The following is a 22163-nucleotide window of genomic DNA, read 5'->3' as shown; positions in this document are numbered from 1 at the left end:
GCATTGTCCGCCGTAGCTGAACTAATGTTTTCGCTGGTTTTATTATAATTGCATTTTTATGTAATGCGATTTTTACTTCCGGCATACCATGAACATCATCTATCACCATTTCCATCGTTTTACTAATTTCAAGTTGCTGGCCAGGCACCTTATCGTTAGTGTTAGTTGATGAATGGTTTATATCTGATGTGTTATTCTGTGCTCTTGTTGTTATTAGGACTTCTTGTTCAATCTTTTTATGTAAGTCTTTCAATTCCTTAATGGACATCCGTGATAATGCATCCGCAACAGCATTATCTATTCTTTTTTTGTAAATTATTTCAAAATTGTATTCTTCCAGTGCAAGTCTAAATTTTATTAGTCTACTGGAAGGCTTGTTCAGGCTAAATAAGTAAACTAGCGGTCTGTGGTCCGAAAACACTTCAAATCTTCTGCCATATAAATAAGAATTAAAGTGTTTTATAGCCCAGACCACTGCTAAAAGTTCTTTCTCTATCGTGGAATAATTTTGTTCTGCTGGATTCAATGCCTTACTTGCGTATGCAACAGGTTTTCCTGTTCTATTCGATAGTACAGCTCCTATCGCATAGCCAGAGGCGTCCGTATGCAAATTAAAAATATTCCCTTCTGAAAAATCAGGGTATTCCAATACAGGTGGGTTTATGAAATGCTGCTTTAAAGTGTCAAAAGCTTTCTGACATTCGCAATCCCACTGGAAAGTAGCGTTTTTTCTTGTCAAAATGTTAAGTGGTCGGCAGATTTGAGCAAAATATGGAATATGTTTTCTATAATAATTTGCGAAGGCAACGAAGCGTTTGACTTTGTCTGCTGTAGTTGGTATCTGCCAGTTTTTAACTGCTTCTATCTTTGCTGGATCCGGTTTTATGCTTTCGGATGATATCAAATGACCTAAATAAATTAATTCTTTTTGTAAAAAATTACATTTTGATGGGTTTAACTTTAGGTTAACTATTCTCAATCTTTCAAACACTGCCATAAGATTTCTATTGTGTTCAGGAAGAGTTTTTCCAAAAATAATTATGTCATCTAAATAGATTAAACACATGTCTGTAAGACCAGACATTGCCACTGTCATTAATCGTGAAAAAGATGATGGGCTTATTTTCAGTCCCATCGGCAATCTTTTCATTTGGTGTTGTCCTCCCGCATAAATAAAAACTTTATCTGGAATCCTCCATATTATACAAAAATCATAAGTGCTATGGTAACCACATATGTTAAGGTCTATTTATGATATTACGATAAACGCGTTTTCCTGTAAAATTACAGAATGAAGATACGAGTTATTGTTACAATATAGGGAATGGTTATAATATAATATTGTATGTTAGAAAAGAATTGAGGTGCTTCTGCAGGATTATTAAAAAATATATCGAAACGATTTGAATTGAAGTCACAATGATGGTAGTCGTTTTCATATGGTTCTGTAAGGTTTGCTTTAAAGAAAAACGTGTATCGTTACAATTTCCTTACAAGATTACCATAGTGTTCACCTCAAGTCGAATCGTTTGGTTACAGTTTTCAATAATTCTTTATATTGAATTGAATGTGTTGTTAAAATGAAATAACGAATCTTTGTTTATTGCACATATTTATTGGGAAAAAATAATAATCTATCCACGGATAAAGTGCTTTAATACTGTATTATTATGTCTTACCAAGTGGAAATCAGATTATTTAGGTTGGATAAAAGAAATTCCAAATTTAATTTTTGGCGTACAGGTTTCGTTTTTGGACAAAATCTAAAGCGTCATACATTTCTGTAAAAAATTAAATGAATCCGCAAGGCTGTCAATAATGTTTTACTCAGCGAAGGTCGATTAGATCAATTCACATTTCATCTATAGAAAAAATTTGTTTATAAGCACATTCAGCAAAATAGTAAAACTAATCATAATCAAATTTCGTATATGGCAAAATATATCACATCGTAACACTGCCGTTTAAGAGGTTCTGTTAGTAGGAAGGAGCTTCACGAATTTAGGATGGACTTCTAAAGAAGTAGCCCTTCTTTAGAAGTCCATCCATGTAGTGCAGTCCTAGCAACTCAAGAATTTCAATCCTCCTCTTATACCTTTTTCTTAAGTGGACCAATGTAAATGTATTACATTTTTCGTATACGTCATGAGTCTTTTTAACAACGTAAGTACACAGCTGCCGGAAGTTGCTACACCTGTCAAGACGAGGAGAGATGGTCAATTCTAATAACGGATGCATCATCCAGATTCTCGATTTGCCTAACCAACCAGATTCAACGGTTTATATATTATATATGAATGTATTGTATCAAACACGCGGCTCACCATCACCGAAAGGCTCGCAAACCTCCTCTTAAACCAATTCAAGGAAAATTAAGGGAAAATTTGAATTGAAGTTCCAACCATATACGGTATGCTCCGTAATTATTCAGCTCTTACAATCATGGTCATTCGTAATCATCAACAGTTTATTAGTATATGACATGTCGATTTACCCTCTTCCTAAAGTCGATTGTGGCTAGATTATTATGAAGACCAAAATACGTTCCACAAGATTACAGAAATAGCTCAATTGGTAAAAGCGACAGTACCACCACCATAAGATGTCAACAACCGAACATGGAGGACGGCATGCAATCAAATCCAGATTGCCATAAATCGATAGAATAAAAAACGTTATTCGAACTGATGAGGGGGGAGGGGGAAGAGGCTCTTGGGTGAATCAGAAAAAAAACATTTATAAAGTTCTTTTTACATCTGCCGCATTTGATAGTGTCGATAAAGTAGTTTATTATACACACTCATCACATTTTGCCCATCGCATAGTGTCACTCGAAAACTTTAACTATACTATTCGAGAAATGGTTATCTGTGGTTACAATACACCAAATGATCGAAACGATTTGTGGTATGGTACCATGTTTGTCATCGTCACGATTTGCTATATTGTAAAAAAACATTAAATGAATTGTGTGTAGTGTAAGATTATACTAATCGAACAGCATGGTGAAGAAATGTTTATGGTAGAATGTTTATAAACTGTAACTGTAACATTACCTTATTGTTAACATAATTATATCCAATAACAATGGAGTACCGCAAAAATGGATTATAAGATCACCATTCCCCTTATAATATGCCCTAAAATTTGTTTGAAGAAATCGGCATTTTTGAATGGTAACGTTACTTAACGACCTATTCGGCAAATGGTACAAGTGGCGCTGACCATACGTGGAATAGTCAATATGATTGCCGGTAGCGTTGGTTTATCGTTTCGCTAATGATAAGAGGAAACTTTAGGGAATGGTTTTTTAAGGTCCTAATACCATTGCGGTTATCTTACAGGAATGGTCACCAAATATGCGGGCTGTCCCAGTTGAAAAAGCTGTGATTGGACGATCTTCTTTTTTTATTTCACACTGATAATAACCCTGTGAGAGGTCTAAATGTGAAAAATACTGAGCTCCTGCTAAAGAGTCAATTACATCTTCGATATTCGGTAATGGGAATTTATCGTCTTGTAGTACTTGATTTATTTTTCTAAAATCAATTACTAATCTCCACTTTTTATTATCTCCACTAGATTTTTTGGGTACTACCAGAATTGGACTATTCCATTCTGATATGGCATCTTCAATTATATCGTCTTTTTTCATTTGTTCAATTTGTTTATCTATTTCTTCCTTATGACAATGAGGTAGTCTATAAGGTTTGGTATATGCAGGATGGGTATTTGGTTTAACGCTTATTGTTGGTTGATAAATTTGCGTTGTTGTTAGTTTGTCATTTTTTAAGCAAAAAATATCAGAGTACTTCGCACATATTTTCACAATAATGCTTTTTTCTTCTCCATTTAAATGATTCAATGGCACTTCATCCAGAAGTTCCTCGACACGTTTGACGTTATGTCGTGCTACTTTATTCGTGTTTAATATCGTATAATTTATAGCTGGTTTTATGTTAGGTTTCAGGTTGTCTAATGTTATATCAGAGTTCCTTAAGTTCATTATTTAACGGGTATTTTTCCATCTCTAACTCTTGCTAAAGTATTAGCTATATCCAGCTTTTTACGTGCCATAATGGCAGTCTAAATTGTTTAGTTCGTAATACGTTTAACGGCCCTTTTTTGACAATAGTCGTTTACGTCAGTTTGACAGCATCGAGTTTAGCGGAAACAAGATTTGTAGTTGATGAATCTCTGCTTCCTCAATTTTTTAAATGGATTCGAACATTCTTTCAACTAAAACTCAGAAGCTGCAACCAGAGGATCTAGCTCGTTATTTAGAAAAAATTAAAATTGTGGATGGAGTTGATCCGTACTGCATGCGATTCGACGCCGAGATGCTACCACTAACAGTGGATTACGACAAGATATTTGCTTATTTAATTAGCAAATTATCATTCAGAAGTGGAGCTCCTCATAAAAATGTCAAATCATTGGACGCCTACAAAACTTTCCAATCCGGATTCGTTAGGGAAGTGAAAGGATATAAGCATAATCAGGTGTTCGTCGTTTTTGGAAAGGTTGGTAAAATTAAATTTAAAATTCTAGTGATTATTATTGTTGACTTCTACTACCTGTGATAGGTGCTACACAGTATGAGTGTTGGTGAAGCTCCGGCAGAATGTTGGATCATAGTGAATGATAACGATTCCGAAGAACAAGCACTAGGAACAGTTTTAGCGGCCCACTGTGATTGTACTGCAGGCGCTGGAGAAACTTGTTCGCACGTTTCGGCTATTCTGTATGCTTTATCGTATGCCAGAGAAATATGTTTGGGAAAGCATGTAAGTATAAATCTGCAACTGTCACCAAAGATCCACTTATTCATGACATTGTTGTTGTGCAGAGCGATATTTTGGTATAAAGTTTATTCGTTTTTTCAAAAACAGAAGTCGAGTGTCGATCGATTGTCTACTGTACTAATAAATGTCATTTGCAGTTATCTGTGACGGAATTGCCTTCATATTGGATTGCTCCAGCGGGGGCTAGCGCAAACGCCGATTTGTATAAGCCAATTGAAACAGTCGACTTTGGCAGAAAACGATTAACAACTTGTGATTTGCGCGATGCTCCATTGGACAGAACCGAGGAAGAGTACAAAAAACTGATCGATAATATTGTTCAAACGGGACAACATGTGGCGGCCAGTGGTGCATTCTTTCTAAGAACTGACATTAACGTAGAAGAAATTGAAATCATTCGATGTAGAGAGCGTCTGGAATCGTTGTCGTTACAGAGTCACTTCAACGACACAAACGTTGGTAAATCGCTAGAGGATTTAGTGTCACTAGGAAAATCCATAAACTGGACCATCGATGCCAGCGATTGTTTTTCAATCGAAGAAATGACCAGAAAACAACATGCTGAACCATTGTGGTTTAAGCTGAGATATGGTAGAGTAACTGCATCAATTTTTCACCGCTGTACCAGAACCAGTCTCTCTAATCCATCGAAATCGCTTCTGAAATCAATTATAATTCAAAAGGAAGGACAGAATTTCCCAGCTACGCTGCATGGCAAACGCAATGAAATGAAAGGAGTTGATGCAGCTATCGAAGTTTTCAAACAAAGCAGACATAGGAATCTTAGATACGGAAAATCAGGATTGGTTATTTCCCCCCTATATCCTTACTTCGCCGCATCGCCTGATTATATAATCAATTGTGACTGCTGCGGAAAAGTAGTTGTAGAGGTCAAATGTCCTTTCAAATTCGACGTGCTATCGCGAGAAGAAGGAATCAATGTACTACTCAATCGAAACCAACCTTATATTTTGAAAAACAACAACGGTTATTTAACAGTAAATCAAAATCACGCTTACTATTATCAAATACAAATGCAAATATTCATTTCTAATGCAGCGTACGGTTTTTTTGTTATATGGGCTCCAAAGTTTACTTTGTTTTTCAAAATAAAACAAAAATGAGCTGTTCTGGAACGAGAAAGCTTCGACAGCTAAGAATTTTTTCGAAAACGTGTTAGCCCCGGAGATTTTAGGACATTATTTCTCATTAGGTAAAATATAAATACAATACTCAGTCATATTTGAATAAATATTTATATGTACTTCAACAATTTTTCAAAGCACATACTACCATGTAAACATTTAATCTACAAAAGTACCGTTATCCTTGCTTCCTGCAAAGTAGGAGGTAGATACAAGGAACAAATAGCTGTATCGATTGCAATCATTCATTAATTATACTGGGACACAAATTAAATAATGAACAACATACTACAACAATCATGTTCAATACATTTTGGCCATTATGCTCGTGATTAAGAAGGGTAATTGGAAGTCTTTTTGTTAAAATTTCGTTTTTTTGCCTTAAGCTACCTATAACACGTTCTACCTCGTTTCTAATTGAAGCTAAAGCTCGTGTCCTTTCAACAGCACCTGAACTCAATTGTCGCTTTTTACTCGCTGAGTCTGGTACCTGTAGGCATGCTCCTTTATCTTCTATAACTTTTCTAACTGTAAATCCGCGATCTGCCAAAACTATATCACCTATCAACAAATTATTGGTAAAGTCTGAATTTTCTGTAATAAATTTATCGGAGGTGCGTCCACTATACGGCTTCGACACGTAAGAGATATAACCGAACGGGGTTATTCCAATCATAATTTTTACAGTGTAGTTATGTTTATAACTACTGAACATTTTAACTACTGCGTCTTTAGTACCTGGTTTTTCAGCGTACACTTCAAAACAGTCTAGTATGACAGTAATTGGCTTATTAAAAAGTTTGCTATACCTGTTTGGTATGTTGGATTTGAGTACATCTCGCTCTGGGAACTTCACAAGCCCTTTCAATTGTCGATATAGCGCATATAGACCGGAATAAAAGTACTTACAAACTGTTGCAGGACATACTCGAAACAAATGTGCTAATGTAACGAAACTGAGTCCCAATCGTAGATACATAAGAACCATTATAAAGGTTTGTTCTTTATCTAATACGCCCGAATACGTCAAAATGCCTTTCTGTACAAATTTATACACGACAACGAGAGATGAATATGTTGGCAATCCGGTTAGGTGTTTCACCTTGTTATCATTGTCATGGAACGATTTCAAATCGTACTTCATGGCAGCAAGAACTATATTTTGCTTTGAAATTGTGTTTTTCAGCGATATTATTTCAAGCTCTTTTTCGCGTAAAACCTTTTGCCTATTGTTTAAAGTTTCCTGATCAATGTAGGGCGGGGTAGGGTTTTTTACTTGTCCATCATTTTCCTTATCCTCTTTTCTGGAAGTTTCTTCCCTGATGCTATCTGTTTGACGACTGCTTTCGAAACAGTAATCTACATTTTCTCCAACATATTCCTCTAACCACTCTTCAGATAGTTCAGTGCTCAATGTATTATTAGCCTGTTCAGTTATCATTTCATTTGGGCCCTGAAATAAGGTTATTGAAACTTACTTTTATCTCACAAATAAAACATAAATACCATTTCATCAAAACTAGCTTGCCATTTCATGTTGCTGGTATTGTTTGAGATCCTTGGAACCTTCGGATATCTGAGAACCTCGTTGCTTTCATCGCTGACCAGCGCATCACGCCGTTCAACACACTCGACGAAGTATTCTTTGTGACCATTTAATTCGTCGCTTACCTGTTCACCAATCGCACCAATGGTCCAATGATTGATACGAGAAGAGTAACTAATTGGCTTAGTGGCCTGTACTACAATCGATTGTTTACATACTACTTGATCCATCGACGTGTGAAGATCCGAATTAGAAATGGGTGCAATATACGACGCTATGTGTTTATGGTATAATGTTGAAGTTGCTTCAAATGCAGTCTGTTCCAACTCGATTCGATCAGACGATTTCAGCTCCGATGTAGGCAGCGTGTTAATATTAAGGTGTATCGTCGGAATCCAATTTGGATCATACACATCGTGGGGTAGAGCTGGTTTTCCTGCCAATACAAACGTTTGAATATGTTTGTGAATTTCAATATGTTTGAGTTAATTCATATAGTTTGAGATACCTGCATAAAAATGTTTGCTGCATACAAAGCTTTTATCGACGTTTTCCACCTTGATAGATACAGCATCTATCCACAATTCTCGGCGTATGGTATCACGGGCAGTTGATGGCATCGGGAATCGATGGAAGCTTGCAAGAGACTCTCCATATCTTGCTCCGCAACCAGCTACACAACATTTTATCGGCATGATGTAAAACGAATTCTGGAAAGCGAGTTTTTTTGAAAATGGCGGCCAACTGCGGAAGCGGATTGCTATGCTGTCAAGGTGACGTAAACGACTATGGTCAAATGGGGGTTTATTGCATATTACGAACAAGGTTATGGTGGGCGCCATTATGGCACGTAAAAAGCTGGATAGATAGATGGTGCGCATTCTTGACTCAGTATAATAACTTCTTCATTGTTCTGATTTTCGCATCCTAGATATGTTATGATTTCAGTTCTAGCTGGTAAATTGACCGCGATAGAACTATTTTGGGATAATGGTATATTCAAAATTTTATTATCTCGGTGAAGTATTAGAAGGTATTTCTCATAATCAATTTCTTGCACCGTATTTTTTAAGAAAATCAGTACCTAGTAGGCCTTTTATATTTGACGGTAGGCTCGGTACAATATGTAATCTCACTTGAAAAATAGTATCTCCAAATTTTAAATAAGTGTTGATGTATCCAATGGACTGCGAAGTTCCATTGATTCCTCGCATCCTTATTTTCTCTTCCTGGTAAATATGCATATTACTTGGAACATATTGTTGATCAAGGATGCTACATGACGCACCAGTGTCAACAATAAATTTTAAATTTACGTTAGCTAATAAGAAATTTGCTCTTAGAATTGTATTGGTAGATGTTTCTCTTGAATTAACGAAATAAATCGATTAAATTGCTTTCTTGATCTTGTTGTTGTTGTTGTGGCTGGGTTTTTGGTGCTGCCTGCTGATTTGCAGCATCTGTACCGTTGGCCAAATCCACATCATTCCGGCCACGATAACTTCCACGTCCTCTACCGGAGTTGTTTCCTCTGGTAATATGGTGGAAATTTTGGTTTTGTTGATTAAAATTTCCCCTTCCGCGATTATGTCCATGGTTTCTTCCTCTACCTCCACTGCGGAAGTATCTTGGATAATATCCACGGTTTCTAGGGATGAATGCAGACCTGGTCTGTGATGGACCGGCATACATCCACATTGCGGATTCTTCTTCATTGTTGTTAACTTCCAGGGCATCACTTATTGCCTTTGTAAGTGTGCTTGGGTTCCTGGCTTTTAAGAAAAATTGTGCTCGGTGATCCTTAAGGCCGTTCACGAAAGATCTGACAGCATTTGGCTGTACAATCGCGTCAGATGCCGCTTCGTCAACGATATATATATATATATATATATATATATATATATATATATATATATATATATATATATATATATATATATATATATATATATATATATATATATATATATATATATATATATATATATATATATATATATATATATATATATATATATATATATATATATATATATATATATATATATATATATATATATATATATATATATATATATATATATATATATATATATATATATATATATATATATATATATATATATATATGTTTTGTTTCTTCAAATTAAACAAGCACTATAAAATTGATTAGATCCAATGAACTATACCTCGGTTGTCTGTTCCATTCCCTGTTCCATTCCATCAGCACGGTAGTATTGTAGTATGTATTTTCTGCTCCACATCAATTATTGGGCCAAGGAAATCTTTGCTCTTTCTTCCTCGGATCGCTTTTCGCTCTGCCGGCTGAACACCACGAAGTTGAAAAAACACATTTCACGAAGGATTGCTTCGCTCCACGGCGACAATGGAAACGTTCACAGTAGGCTTAAAATTTCTAGCCAAACTTTGATAAAGATCAGTTCACAGTAGTTCGTTCATAGTAGGCTTAAAATTTCTAGCCAAACTTTGATAAAGATCAGTTTATGTTTGTCCAATGCAACTGCTTACGGTATAGATTTGTTCATTTCACTGGCTAAAATAATACACATGTTGTGCTTATCCACTGTCCACCAAATTCGAATTCCATTCTTCTAACAAATCCACACTCAACGCCAATTGGGGTCATTAATTGTTATTACACTTGCTAATTACACATCGACGGTCGCCCGTCGAGCAACACGCTCAGCCACCCTTTCGGTGTGCTGGCGGTGAAGTTTTGCCAGTGCCTTTAGCACCACGTAGCCAACCGCGACGGCTGCGATCACGCAGACAGCCACGGTTTGAGCGGAGTGGTGGGATTCTCCTACTACGGGCGCGACGATTTCGTCGGCCGAGAAGAATCCCATTATGACACACTTTTAACACACTTTAATTCTCTAACACTTCCCGCCTCCTGGCAGGATCGCCATGTTATGAGTTCTTACACGATAGTTATAAGTGGGACGCAAGTGATATTTTGATGTACGTCACTCGGGGGTATAGTTACGAATGAATTTTATTTTCCATTAAACATAGGCTAAGGCTGGGTCGCTGCAGTGGCTACGTGACACTTTTTATAGGGTCAGCATAATCGTTGTCGCGCAGTAGACTCGATTATGCTGACGCCTTCTTTAGTCGCTTCGCGACGGGATGTTTACAAACGTAGGTTGGTATCCACCACAGTTTACCCATTATTGTTCGCAGAATTGTTACAACAAAATGCGTAAAAAATACCCATTTATGAAAATCGCGCCAGGATTAAAAATACTGTCAATAGAATTGTTTCTGAATATAAAAAAAATTAAAATAACGCTCATTTCACATTATTGTCTCCTTACAAAAGTATAGGAATCTAGATAGAGATCCTATTCCAAAACTCCTTAACAAAATAAAACCGCCAACTGGATATATTTTTGATGGCTGGATCTTTTGGCTGTTCTAAAAATGCCGAACTAGTGCATATTTGCAACATCCTCAGTAGTCTAAACAGCCGTTGTTTTCGGAGCATTGCCGAAATGTTCCGTTTCCACCACGGACTCCGATGCAGGCCGATAATTTGCAGGTTCCGCTACGATCCTTAGTTAGCAGGTTAACTTGCTTGAAATAATTCTTAAGAAGTTTTCACCCATTGTTAAGATCAATATACCCATTGACATTACCTCATCGAGTAGTAGTGAAATGGATAAAAAGTACTCATTAGGTTTGTTCCAGTACACGGAAGTTACTCCCTGTTGCTCCGGAGCAAAAAATTCTTGCTCCTTTTCACTCCGGTTTGCTACCAAAAGAAGAAAAAGGGAAGAAAATAATACAGGAACGTTTTTCTCCCTGTTTGCTCCGGAGTACTTCCAGTTTCTCCTGGTACTGGAACAAACCTATTGTTAGAAACAAAAAAATACCCATTTTTTGACAGCTTGAATAACTTCCGAAAATGGGCAATTTGAATACATAAAATGGATAAAAAAAATTTACCGTGCAACCGCCCAGTGAGCAAATTTTCTGGCAGAGACCGCTCTGCTAGATTTTTGTGAGTCTTCCCAGTGAGCAAATTTTCTGGCAGAGACCGCTCTGCTAGATTTTGTAAGTCTTGGTTTGGCAGCCCTGTCAGATTTCTGCGCGTATCCTGTCGGGTTAGAGCAACCGTACCGGTGCGTTGCTACTCGGGTGACCATTTTGATTACAGGCAGCGTGGCCATTTTAGCTTAGTCTTTCTTCTGCACACCGGTCGTTGCTATCACGGTCATCAATTTAGTTACCCACCTCCACACCGGTTATTGACATTTCTTAGAACAATTAAGCGTGTAACACATTGAAAATAGTGATATCGGTCAACACAATGGATTATTCCTGCCTTTTGTCGGATTCTAGTGATGATGACCTGGATTTCATGAGTCAAATGTTGAACCAGGCACAGGCTGCATTAGCCGAACGCAGGATCAGAATAAGAATAAATGCGAACGAAAAACTCGTGAAGGAAAAAGGCCCAATATCGAACGTTCAGCGCAAGAGGGTGCTCAGCGCTTGGTGTCCGACTATTTCAGCGTCGACCCGACGTATACAGACGAACACTTTCGAAGAAGATTCCGAATGAACCGTAATCTTTTTACACGTATAGTAAACGAAGTTAAATCCACTAATGTGTATTTCGTTCAGCGAGCAGATACGACTGGCAAAATTGGGTTGTCAACGTTACAAAAATGTACTGCAGCAATTCGACAGTTAGCCTACGGATCTCCAGCTGATGCTATAGATGAGTATACACGAATGTCAGAATCATCTGCTCGGAGCTGCATGTTAGAATTCTGTCATACAATTGTAGACCGCTTTGCTAGTCAGTATTTGCGATCACCAAACAGCGAAGACATAAAACGTTTATTGGATGAAGGCCAAAAGCGCGGGTTTCCTGGAATTTTGGGTTCCCTTGATTGTTGCCACTGGGAGTGGAAGAATTGTCCCACTGCCTGGGCTGGTCAGTACAAAGGGAAAGGAAAAAAACCGACGATTATTTTAGAAGCAGTGGTATCACAAGATTTATGGATTTGGCATGCATTCTTCGATACGCCAGGGTCCAACAACGACCTGAATGTGTTAGAACGATCGCCCCTGTTCTCTGATTTATATAGTGGTAGGAACCCCCAAGTAGAATTCATCATAAACGATAGGGTCTACACTACTGGATATTATCTAGCCGATGGTATCTATCCTCCACTTTCTACATTGGTTCAGACGATTACGTCACCAGTTGGACAAAAGCGTAAGGTAACTTTTAAATCATATTGCTTGGAATTCATTATCAAAATGAGTTAACAGTTCGATGAGCTGACTGTTTATTGTTTCCTAAAAGATTTTCAGCACTTCGCGAAAATGCAAGAAGCAGCCCGGAAAGATGTAGAGCGTGCATTTGGTGTTTTAATGGCACGGTTCGCTATTTTGAAGAACCCTGCTAAATGGCGGAAAGAAGATTTGGCAACAATAATGCGTGCATGCATTATTTTGCATAACATGATTATCGAGGATCAGAGAAATGATGCATCCGAGACTGATGTACCTTTCAACTGTCGTAATAGCGATGTTACTGTCAACATGGGTTCTGCTGATGGCTTCCAGGCTTTTCTTGAGCAATACGACCAAGTACATAATGCTACGCTTCATTACCAACTACAAGCGGATTTGATAGAGCATTTATGAAAAGTAAAGGGGGAAGAAGAGGAGTGAAAACGTACACTTACATACATGAGCAACACAGACTTAATCTTAATACATTATAATACAGTTTAATACATTATCTAAACGTTATGCACATAATTCTCACTGGCGGATTTAAAGATAAATTTCTCAACATGTCCATACAAGATTAATTCTTCTAGTTGTCAATAAAACATATCATATCAGCGGGTTGGTGTATGAATTTATCGAAACCTGAGTGCACGCTACTCGGCTATGAGCTAATTAACATGGGTTCATGCAAATATACGAATTAATAGTAAATGTAAATATCTTCGAACAGGCAGACAAGGTTGCGTGCAACGATCGATACTGGATCCTGGATAATGTTCGTCTAACTGATCATCCGTTTGTGCCGAGGGTCAATAACTGTCTCAGGACACACACACCATCACGTCAAATTTACAATGGCTTTTCTGCGGAGTGTGATCGCGTTATCTAACTTCATGTTCTGCATGCAAGCTGCGCGGGAACAAACCGGAGGAACACTCGAAGCGCTTTTTCGAAGAATAGCTACCCAAGTAACCATAAGCATTAAGCCATTGCACTATATTGGCTATACATTTGCACTAATGTTGCATTGAAACTCCATTACAGCATTAACAACGCAATAAAGCTCTATATTAGCATCAATAATGCATAACTGCACAGCCGACATATAGCATTAAAGCTTGCTCCATATGCGTATATAAAGCTGATATAACGCGTACATGCTTCAAGGATCTTTAAAGCATGTAAGCTTTACAAGTGCATTTAATGCCATTATAGAGCAAATAAAAAGCTGATATAATGCTATTGTAATGCTGTGGGTTTATTTGTTATGCAACTCTTCTTGAAGATTATATTCGGCATATTTCATTTCAATCGAACCTATGCAATATGGTCCAGGAAGCAAACGCAGCGCACTTACCGTGAAGGACGGGGCAAGGTTCCTCAGTTCGAGACTTACTAAAGGTAATTTACGTAAACATTCATTTCGTGTGAGAACGAAAACCCATTAAGGATATTCATTACAATGCATTAGAACAGAGTCAATTACGGTTTTGAACAGAATATTTTATTTTTTCCTTTTTGCTCATCATACCGAAAGGAAACATAAGAAATGGTTTTAAAAACATGGCGGACAATGACAACCAACTGAAGCTTTTCAATAGCATTAGTAGGGCCAATATAAGGCTTTCAAATTCGACATTTGTGTGCTTTTGCTATATAATAGCATTAGTACTGCAGAAACGAGCTGTCAATCTCTGCACAGTAATAGCACTATATTTCGCCTTTTCTGGCATATTATCAGCATTATATAAGTATGTAGGGCTTCATGGCTTTTTAGGATAGCATTATATGTGGATTTAAAGCAGATATTAGGCTACGTTATAATGCTTATTGGTTACTTGGGTAGTGCTTTCGGACAATTCTATACATGTTTCCTTTTAAGCCTGATTCTTTTATTAAACCTGAGGTGTCATGGAGGAGGAGAAATCTTTTCTCGCTGTGAATATGCTAACTACAAAAACAGAAACCAATGAAAGTGCTATGCAACAGATGAATTTAATTTCTCCTGAAATTGGAAATATGAATTCCATCAGAGTACCTGGTACTTCTTAGGCCACCGAAACCGTCATATATTCTTATTTTAAATAGATGCAGTCCAGTGCATGAATCTGTGTGCAATTTACCTGCAAATCCACTGCATCTTTATCTGTGTGTATTCAAATTGCTATGCAGATGCACAGATATCTGTGGTTATTTGCATGTGCATCTATGCAGATGTGAACCTGCATATGCATCATACATCTGCATGATGCATATGCAACGCAATCTGTATGTAGCTGCATGTGAATCTACATCTATGTGCGTCCACATGTCTGTGCATTAGGCTGTCCCAAAAAAAATCGATGTTCGAAAAGTCATGGTGCTCAACCCTATAATGAAAGATAAGCACATTTTAAGCACTTTTGTAGAACAAATCAAGTTTCTAAAAAATCATCTAGAGGTTCCGCAAATGCGATTTATGAAAAATGGTCATTTTTTAGCAAAATTGTCGTATATAAGTGGTTTTCGCAACTTTTTCAAAGCCCAATTATTTTTAATATATTTTTTCATTTTTCTGTGGACCTCAGAGAATAAATCCCATTTAAAAGTTTCTTACAAAAAATCCTTATATTAATTATAGAACCTCCTAATCATGGCGAAAAAAATATTTTTTTGGTTAATTTTGAAGAAAATCCACACAAAACGAATGTCAATAATTTTTTTTTCAATAAACCAAAGGCATGTTTTGGAAAGTACTGTTCATTGCAAAAATTTTCATGAACAAATGTTGTGAAAATTCGGCCGAGGGGCTGAGATATAGCATTTTTAGTAAATGCTTTCAAACCATGAAACTTCGCTAGATTTTTTGAATTGTTCAATAACTCAACCGTAACTTGACCAGTGTAGGTATATTGGGTGTCAAATAAAAAGGATTTTTCTCAATCTTACAAAACATGTTCATATGTGGAATCTACCATCTTATTCTAAGGTAGTTATTGAGAGATGTATGGGATTGTGCATGATCAACAACTTTTTCAAATAAGAAGTGATAACACCAATATTGCTATAATCTATGTAACATTCACGATTGATTAGATTTATTTATTAATGTGAATGTATGCTAAGTCTTGTAATAAAACACTCAAATTGAAACTATTTGATATGTTATCGAATACATACGGCCTGATTGAAGCTTTAGAAGATTTATTTTGGCTATTTCTGTTTTTGGCGACAGTAATAACTCGTTTGTATCAATACCATTCTTTGAGCCATCTTTGTTGAATTCTTCACATGAAGCTAATAATCGTACAGTTTGATAATTACTGAAATATTTTCCGAGTATGCTCAAGATTTCCGAGCAAACTTTGACGTGCCTAAAACGAAACAGTGGAACCTACAAATCATCATCACTCTCCATGAGTTCCTCAATGTAGGCATCTTCAGAATAAAAATCTTCACCATTGATATCATCCGTGGACTGAACAGATTCAGAAAAAGGTTGTTCAGAATCGATTAGAGTTTGTTGTAAAATTCTTTTTTGTTCGATTTCATAATATGTTTTGGCGGTAGCACTCAACACAGAAAAGTCCACTGACATGATAGAGTGATTGACCAACCGGTTTATTGCTATTGTCCTTTCTCTGTTCAAAGCGGCCTTTTCTTTTGACGCCTCCACCAAAAGTTCACCCGTCCTAGCCAGTTTCAAGCTCGCATGAGCAACACTTCCATGCGCTTGCTGTTCCAGATTACTGGTTTTTTGACCTTTTGGACGTACAGATGGGGTTGAAGTTGTGGGTTCACTTACTTCTGTGGAAGTTTCATCCACAGACTGCCTACGTTTACATGGTAAGACCTGAAATTTGATATATGAAAACAAAAAAAAAGTTAATAATCAAAACAATAAATGTATAATTGTTTCGCATAAATGTTTATTTGCTTTGTTTATGATTGGGGTGATAGTTAATAGAGTACAGTCGTGATTCGCTGGTTGGACACTTTTTAGCTGGACCGCTTTTTAGTTGGACGTCCGCTAGTTGGACCATTGTCCAACTAAAAAGCATCTAAACCACAGAGAACAGACATATAAGCTAGAACCAACTTTCCCGAAAAACCTGTGTAAACATTCAAATGAAAATACGTTGAAAATCACCATCGCATACAGGTTCGCATGCGTGAGTCACCATTGTATCCAAGTTTGCCTACAAGTTCCGTATAGCGATTGCTGGCCGATCGAAGCGCCGACCAGTGGCAAGTTGCTACTTGCTGTTGTCATTTCAAAGCGACAGTTTAATTTCTTACACAAGTTGAAAACTTTACTTGTATGTCAGTTCTCAGTGTCTAAACGTCAAAATCTCATGTCGAATTTATTTTGACAATCTATCTAACAATCTTTTACACTACTAATGTCTTCTTTGAAGAGCTTTTGACATTTGTCAGTCGGTTCAACTAGCAAATCTAATTCGGTGGTTGGACAGAGGCTGTGGCCAACCAGCGAATCTCGACTGTATTTGAACTTATTACCTTTCCATCCTGGTATAATTTCCATTTTGGTGCATTCTCCAAAAGCTTATAAGCATGTACAAGCGTGAACGGAGTCTTTGTAGATGTGTTGTACAATGTCAAAGCCTGATTAAAAAAATCTGCAGGCGACGCTCCACTTTGCTGGCGACACAAAATTTGAGCGAGACAGCCAGCGAACTTACTGCAAGCCTTGCTTATCAACAACCACCTGGCTTTTATTCCGCTTGGTGCACGGAGCTCTGGGTTACAGCTCAAATATTTCTCTGGGCAAATCTCTATAAAGGATTCGTATACGCGATCGTACAGTGAGTCAATCTTTTGGTTTATCCCAGTGACCGGATCTTGAGATGTATTGAGCCAAGCATTACATAAGGCCTCATCTTCCTCAGCAGTCCAATTTCTACCTCGAGCTTTGGGGCACTCATGTTCTATACGAAAAATAAAAAGATAAAACTAATGAAAAAGCCATGCAGTGAAATACAGATATTTAGCTATAATGAGTCGAAATTTTCAAAATGAATACGAATTGTGAGAAAATTTTGAAAAAGTTTTTGAAAACTAATGAGGATTGATGTAATCACTCTAATTTTCTCCACGTTTCCTGTGCGGCATAAAATGACCGTCTTGGGAAAAACTGCCCTGACTAGGATTGGAAAACGAAATTAAATTTACATCTGCAACAGTTGGTTAAAAATATTCAAATTCAAGTCCCGAGTAAATGTTTTCCATTCACTGTTAATGCTCAGTCAGACGGTGTATAGAATAATTTAAAATGGATAGTGACTCACCTGTATTTTCATTCGTTTCCAGATTCAAACCAATACAATTTGGTCACTTTCTGAATCAGAACACTTTTAACTACCGGAAGCAGGAGGAAACGGACCTGTTATATTTTCAACGCAGTCGAAACAAACACAGTCAAGGCATTTACACACAGTCGAGGCAATTTCTCGAGAATAGCAACCTTCTCTCGCGCTGCTATCGCGTTGTTATATTTATGCACACGATGCTTCCCGACCGATCAGTGGCTATTTTAAGAGCGCGTTTAGTAGCGACCGGTGTGGGATTATGGTATGGTGATGCGTTGCCAAATCAGGTTTAGTTACGCTCCGGTACGGTTGCTCTTAGTTGAGCTAGGCAGGGTGGCCAGACCTACCGATTTATCGGTAGTCCTACCGATTTTGGTGTTCCATACCGATTCACAGACGACCAAGGGAAAACTACCGATATTTTGTTATCCCTACCGAAAGCTACCGATTTTTTTTTATTTTGGACACATCCTACTCAACATTCATTTTTTGGGTTGGATTTGGTCTGAGATCTGTGTTTTCAGTATTTTAAAATTGTATGTCAACACTACGTTTTTGGGACAACAACCCGGCCTACCGATAACTACCGATAAACTTTTAGTGGCCCTATCGATATTAAGGAATTCTATCTGGCCACCATGGAGCTAGGGCGAACTCGGTTTCGCTCGCGTTTTCTGGCAAATTTTTACAGGAACCAAGTAAAACCCTGGCATCACTCGGACATAAACTATGCAAAGATCCTGGCAATTCCTACCTGGTAGAATTTGGCACGAATCGAGCAAAACATCTGACAAAGATATGGCAGGAAGCGTGCAGCGATCTTGGCCGTGCATTTCTGGCTGGATTCTGGATAAAAGTGAGCAGCATCGGTTGGTTTAACCGCTTCTGTCAGAAACGGTTGTTGCATTTGAGCGAATTCGTTGCCAGAATTCTCGCACAAATAGCGCAAAATGCTCACAGAAACTCTGCCAGCATCAATTTCGCTTTGCTCAACTTTTGCTAACTTTCTGCTTGTCACGCTGATCGGGCGATTCTAACTAGAATCGGTTGTGTCACTGGAGCCGGAATACGAACTGGAATCAGCCAGAATTCCAGTTCATTTCCGGCTGAGCTTAACTGGGAAGTTTATCGCTAGTTATCGGTAGGCCGGGTTGTTGTCCTAAAAACGTAGTATTGTCTATCCCGAGATAAACTAGCATTTCGTCGATTTGTTGCTATATGTTTCACATATGAGTGCGAACGAAACAAAAATAAACGTCAAATCGTTTTTTTCGCTTGCACTAATGCAAAGTGAATAGGCGCGTGATTCGGCGCACGGCTTGGCGGCGCATGGCTGATATGTCACGATGTGGATTTTAGAAAAGATTCGCAATATTGACATAGAATTGTAAAATACTGACAACACAGATCTCGGACCAAATCCAACCCAAAAAATGAATGTTGAGTAGGATGTGTCCAAAATCAATAAACATCGGTAGTTTTCGGTAGAAGTAACAAAATATCGGTAGTTTTCCCTTGGTCATCTGAATCGGTAGGGAAGACCAAAATCGGTAGGACTACCGATAAATCGGTACACTGAAAAAACTAGACACGTTAACATCATGTGCAAAACACTTGAATTGATTCAATTGTAAAATGATGAAAATGATACGTTTGTCATTTGAATATCTAATAGAGTGTGGGCCACATGATTTTCAAGTGGAATTCTTGCGAATTCTTGTGAAAATCACATTAATATCATAAGAAATACCACTGACTAAGATTTTCAAATGAGTTACACGTGAATATCAATTAGTTTTACCTATAGATTTAATGGGTAGAAGAATCGGCGAAACCAATTGTTTTACATATGGATATGCACTATATGTTTTTCACATGAATGTCATGTGGAAAGTTCATACTATGCGACTCAACAGCATGGCAACCAAAATTCAAGGGTAAAACATATCGTATTCATGTGAAAGTTGTATGAATATAATGTTCGGCACATACTTTAATTTGTACATAGCTTATACTAAACTTAAGACAACCTAAAACGAACTACGATTGAAACCTAAATCATTTTGAATTGTAAACCCAATAGCTAACCATAACATTCTAGTGTACATTCAAATTAAGCTACAGCTAGAATAGGGATCTTTAGGGGTGTGCGGGTTAAGGCATATTCTGATGCAGATTAGTACCGTGAGTTAATATCTCAGTCCTTTTTCAATTTTTTGGCCCGAAACTATTGAAAAAAATTTTTTTTAGTTTGTTTCCTTTTAGGACAATAACACATCCAAACCCATGCATCTTGCACGATCCTATAGGTTGCCTTATCAGATCTACCATAGTTCGCAGATGAAACTTGGGATGGCAGGTTGCTAGCGGATTGACAAAGTACCAGATCATCCCAGTTAAACTCATTCCGGAACCGGTTCGGATTTCTGAATGGAGTCATTATGGATTCCAAATCAAATGCAACAACCGATTCCGACTCAGAATCGGTTGTTGCATTTGATTTGGAATCCATATGACTCCATTCAGGATTCCGAATCAAAGTCCGAATGGTTTGACCGGGATGCTGTGTGGGGTGCTGTCCCGGTTAACAATGAGGCGAACGAGATATTTGCAGATACGTCATTTAGTAGGACAACTGTCAGTTTGCTGGTTGAGTTTAATTTGGTTTTTTTAAATTTAAAAATCATAAAAGAATAATTAAGGTTTAAGAATGATATGAGTGTACTCGTAAGGACACCCGCTACCAATACATATGAAAACCTGGCACATTTTTTTTTCCAAATTAAAGATCCCTATTCTGATTATTATGCCAGCTACTCAGTCTGCGCAGTTCGAGACGAGTACTACTATACTTGTTTGCTGTGTGTAGCAGGTAGTAAATGTGCGAGGATAGAGAGAAGAGAGTAAAACCAGCGCGATCACAGCTGATCCCGGCTGGTGATATAATTATATACAGTTGAAAATATAATCTCGTGGAAGGAAGGTCGATCGTTTCGTTCTCGATCTCTACAAAAAGAAAGCCGTCGGTACTTTCCCTCATGTCAGGAGGCAGAAAATTTACAAGTCCCCAGCGGGTTGGTGGACTTAGTGTTTCTGTTCGTGTTTTAGTACGGTGAGCCATAGTGCGATTTTGGCTAAGTCCCCAAGCGAAGGGCGGACTTTAGTTTGCAGTGCGCGATGCAAACATTTTATTAAGTTCCCCCAGTGTTCGGTGGAATTGCGATCCCGTGCCTTTTTCTGTGCGCACTTTCGGTGCTAGTTTATTGACTAGAAGTAAGTCCTTCGGTGACCGGCAAAAGTTCGTGCTCGAACATATAATTTGAAATAGCATATGAACTTCTTTTTAATAGATTTTCATGTGAAATTCGAAAGGAAATAATTTGATTTGCTTTTCAACATGCAAGTGCACTTGAAAATCTCGACAAACATATGATTACGGCCTAAAAGCCAACTGTCAAAATCCACTTTGAATGGAAATTCCGGACAAACCGTTACACGCCAATCACAGATGTTGGTAGTAAATGAAAGAGAAAAGTTTTCTCTTTCATAAACTGTTGTGAGCTGTGTTAGACTAGTAACGGTTTGTCTGGAATTTCCATTCAAAGTGGATTTTGACAGTTGGCTTTTAGGCCGTAATCATATGTTTGTCGAGAAATGATGTTAAATTTCCTTTGGTTTTATAGTGTGATTTTCTATCAGTGTATAGGTCTGGCCCTACCCACTGAGACGTCCAAAAAATTGTTTCAAAATCGTTCAACACGGGTCCAACGATGGACGTTTGTTGAACGGTTATTTGGACGTTGTCCAGATTGGTCCAACGAACGTCCGTCATTGGACAATTTTGAAACCAACCGTTCTTAGAGGGTACCCAGTTAAACTCATTCCGGAACCGGTTCGGATTTCTGAATGGAGTCATTATGGATTCCAAATCAAATGCAACGACCGATTTCGACTCAGAATCGGTTGTTGCATTTGATTTGGAATCCATAATGGCTCCATTCAGGATTCCGAATCAAATTCCGAATGGTTTGACCGGGTACACGCAGAATTTTATTTATGCATCGATAGCATACTTTTCTATCTG

General features: G+C 37.7%; 1 protein-coding gene across 1 annotated transcript; it reads left to right on the top strand.

The window, feature by feature from the left end:
• The first annotated feature begins 4122 nt into the window (after positions 1–4122).
• LOC131680152 (uncharacterized) lies at positions 4123–5929 on the top strand. The gene is made up of 3 exons (XM_058960875.1): positions 4123–4523; positions 4587–4787; positions 4943–5929. Exons 1-3 carry the CDS (start codon positions 4218–4220, stop codon positions 5927–5929), a joined length of 1494 nt encoding a protein of 497 aa, XP_058816858.1. The 5' UTR covers positions 4123–4217.
• Positions 5930–22163: the final 16234 nt, after the last annotated feature.

Source organism: Topomyia yanbarensis, chromosome 2 (genome assembly GCF_030247195.1).
Source record: "Topomyia yanbarensis strain Yona2022 chromosome 2, ASM3024719v1, whole genome shotgun sequence".
Taxonomy (NCBI): Eukaryota; Metazoa; Arthropoda; class Insecta; order Diptera; family Culicidae; genus Topomyia; species Topomyia yanbarensis.
This window is presented reverse-complemented; position numbering and strand designations above follow the sequence as displayed.

What these genes read in the sequence shown, in the direction of transcription:
- LOC131680152 (XM_058960875.1), top strand. Translation starts at nt 4,218, where the DNA reads ATGGATTCGAACATTCTTTCAACTAAAACTCAGAAGCTGCAACCAGAG. An exon ending in TGTTCGTCGTTTTTGGAAAG is followed by an intron (nt 4,524 to 4,586) that starts GTTGGTAAAATT and finishes TACCTGTGATAG; the next exon opens with GTGCTACACAGTATGAGTGT. An exon ending in AAATATGTTTGGGAAAGCAT is followed by an intron (nt 4,788 to 4,942) that starts GTAAGTATAAAT and finishes TGTCATTTGCAG; the next exon opens with TTATCTGTGACGGAATTGCC.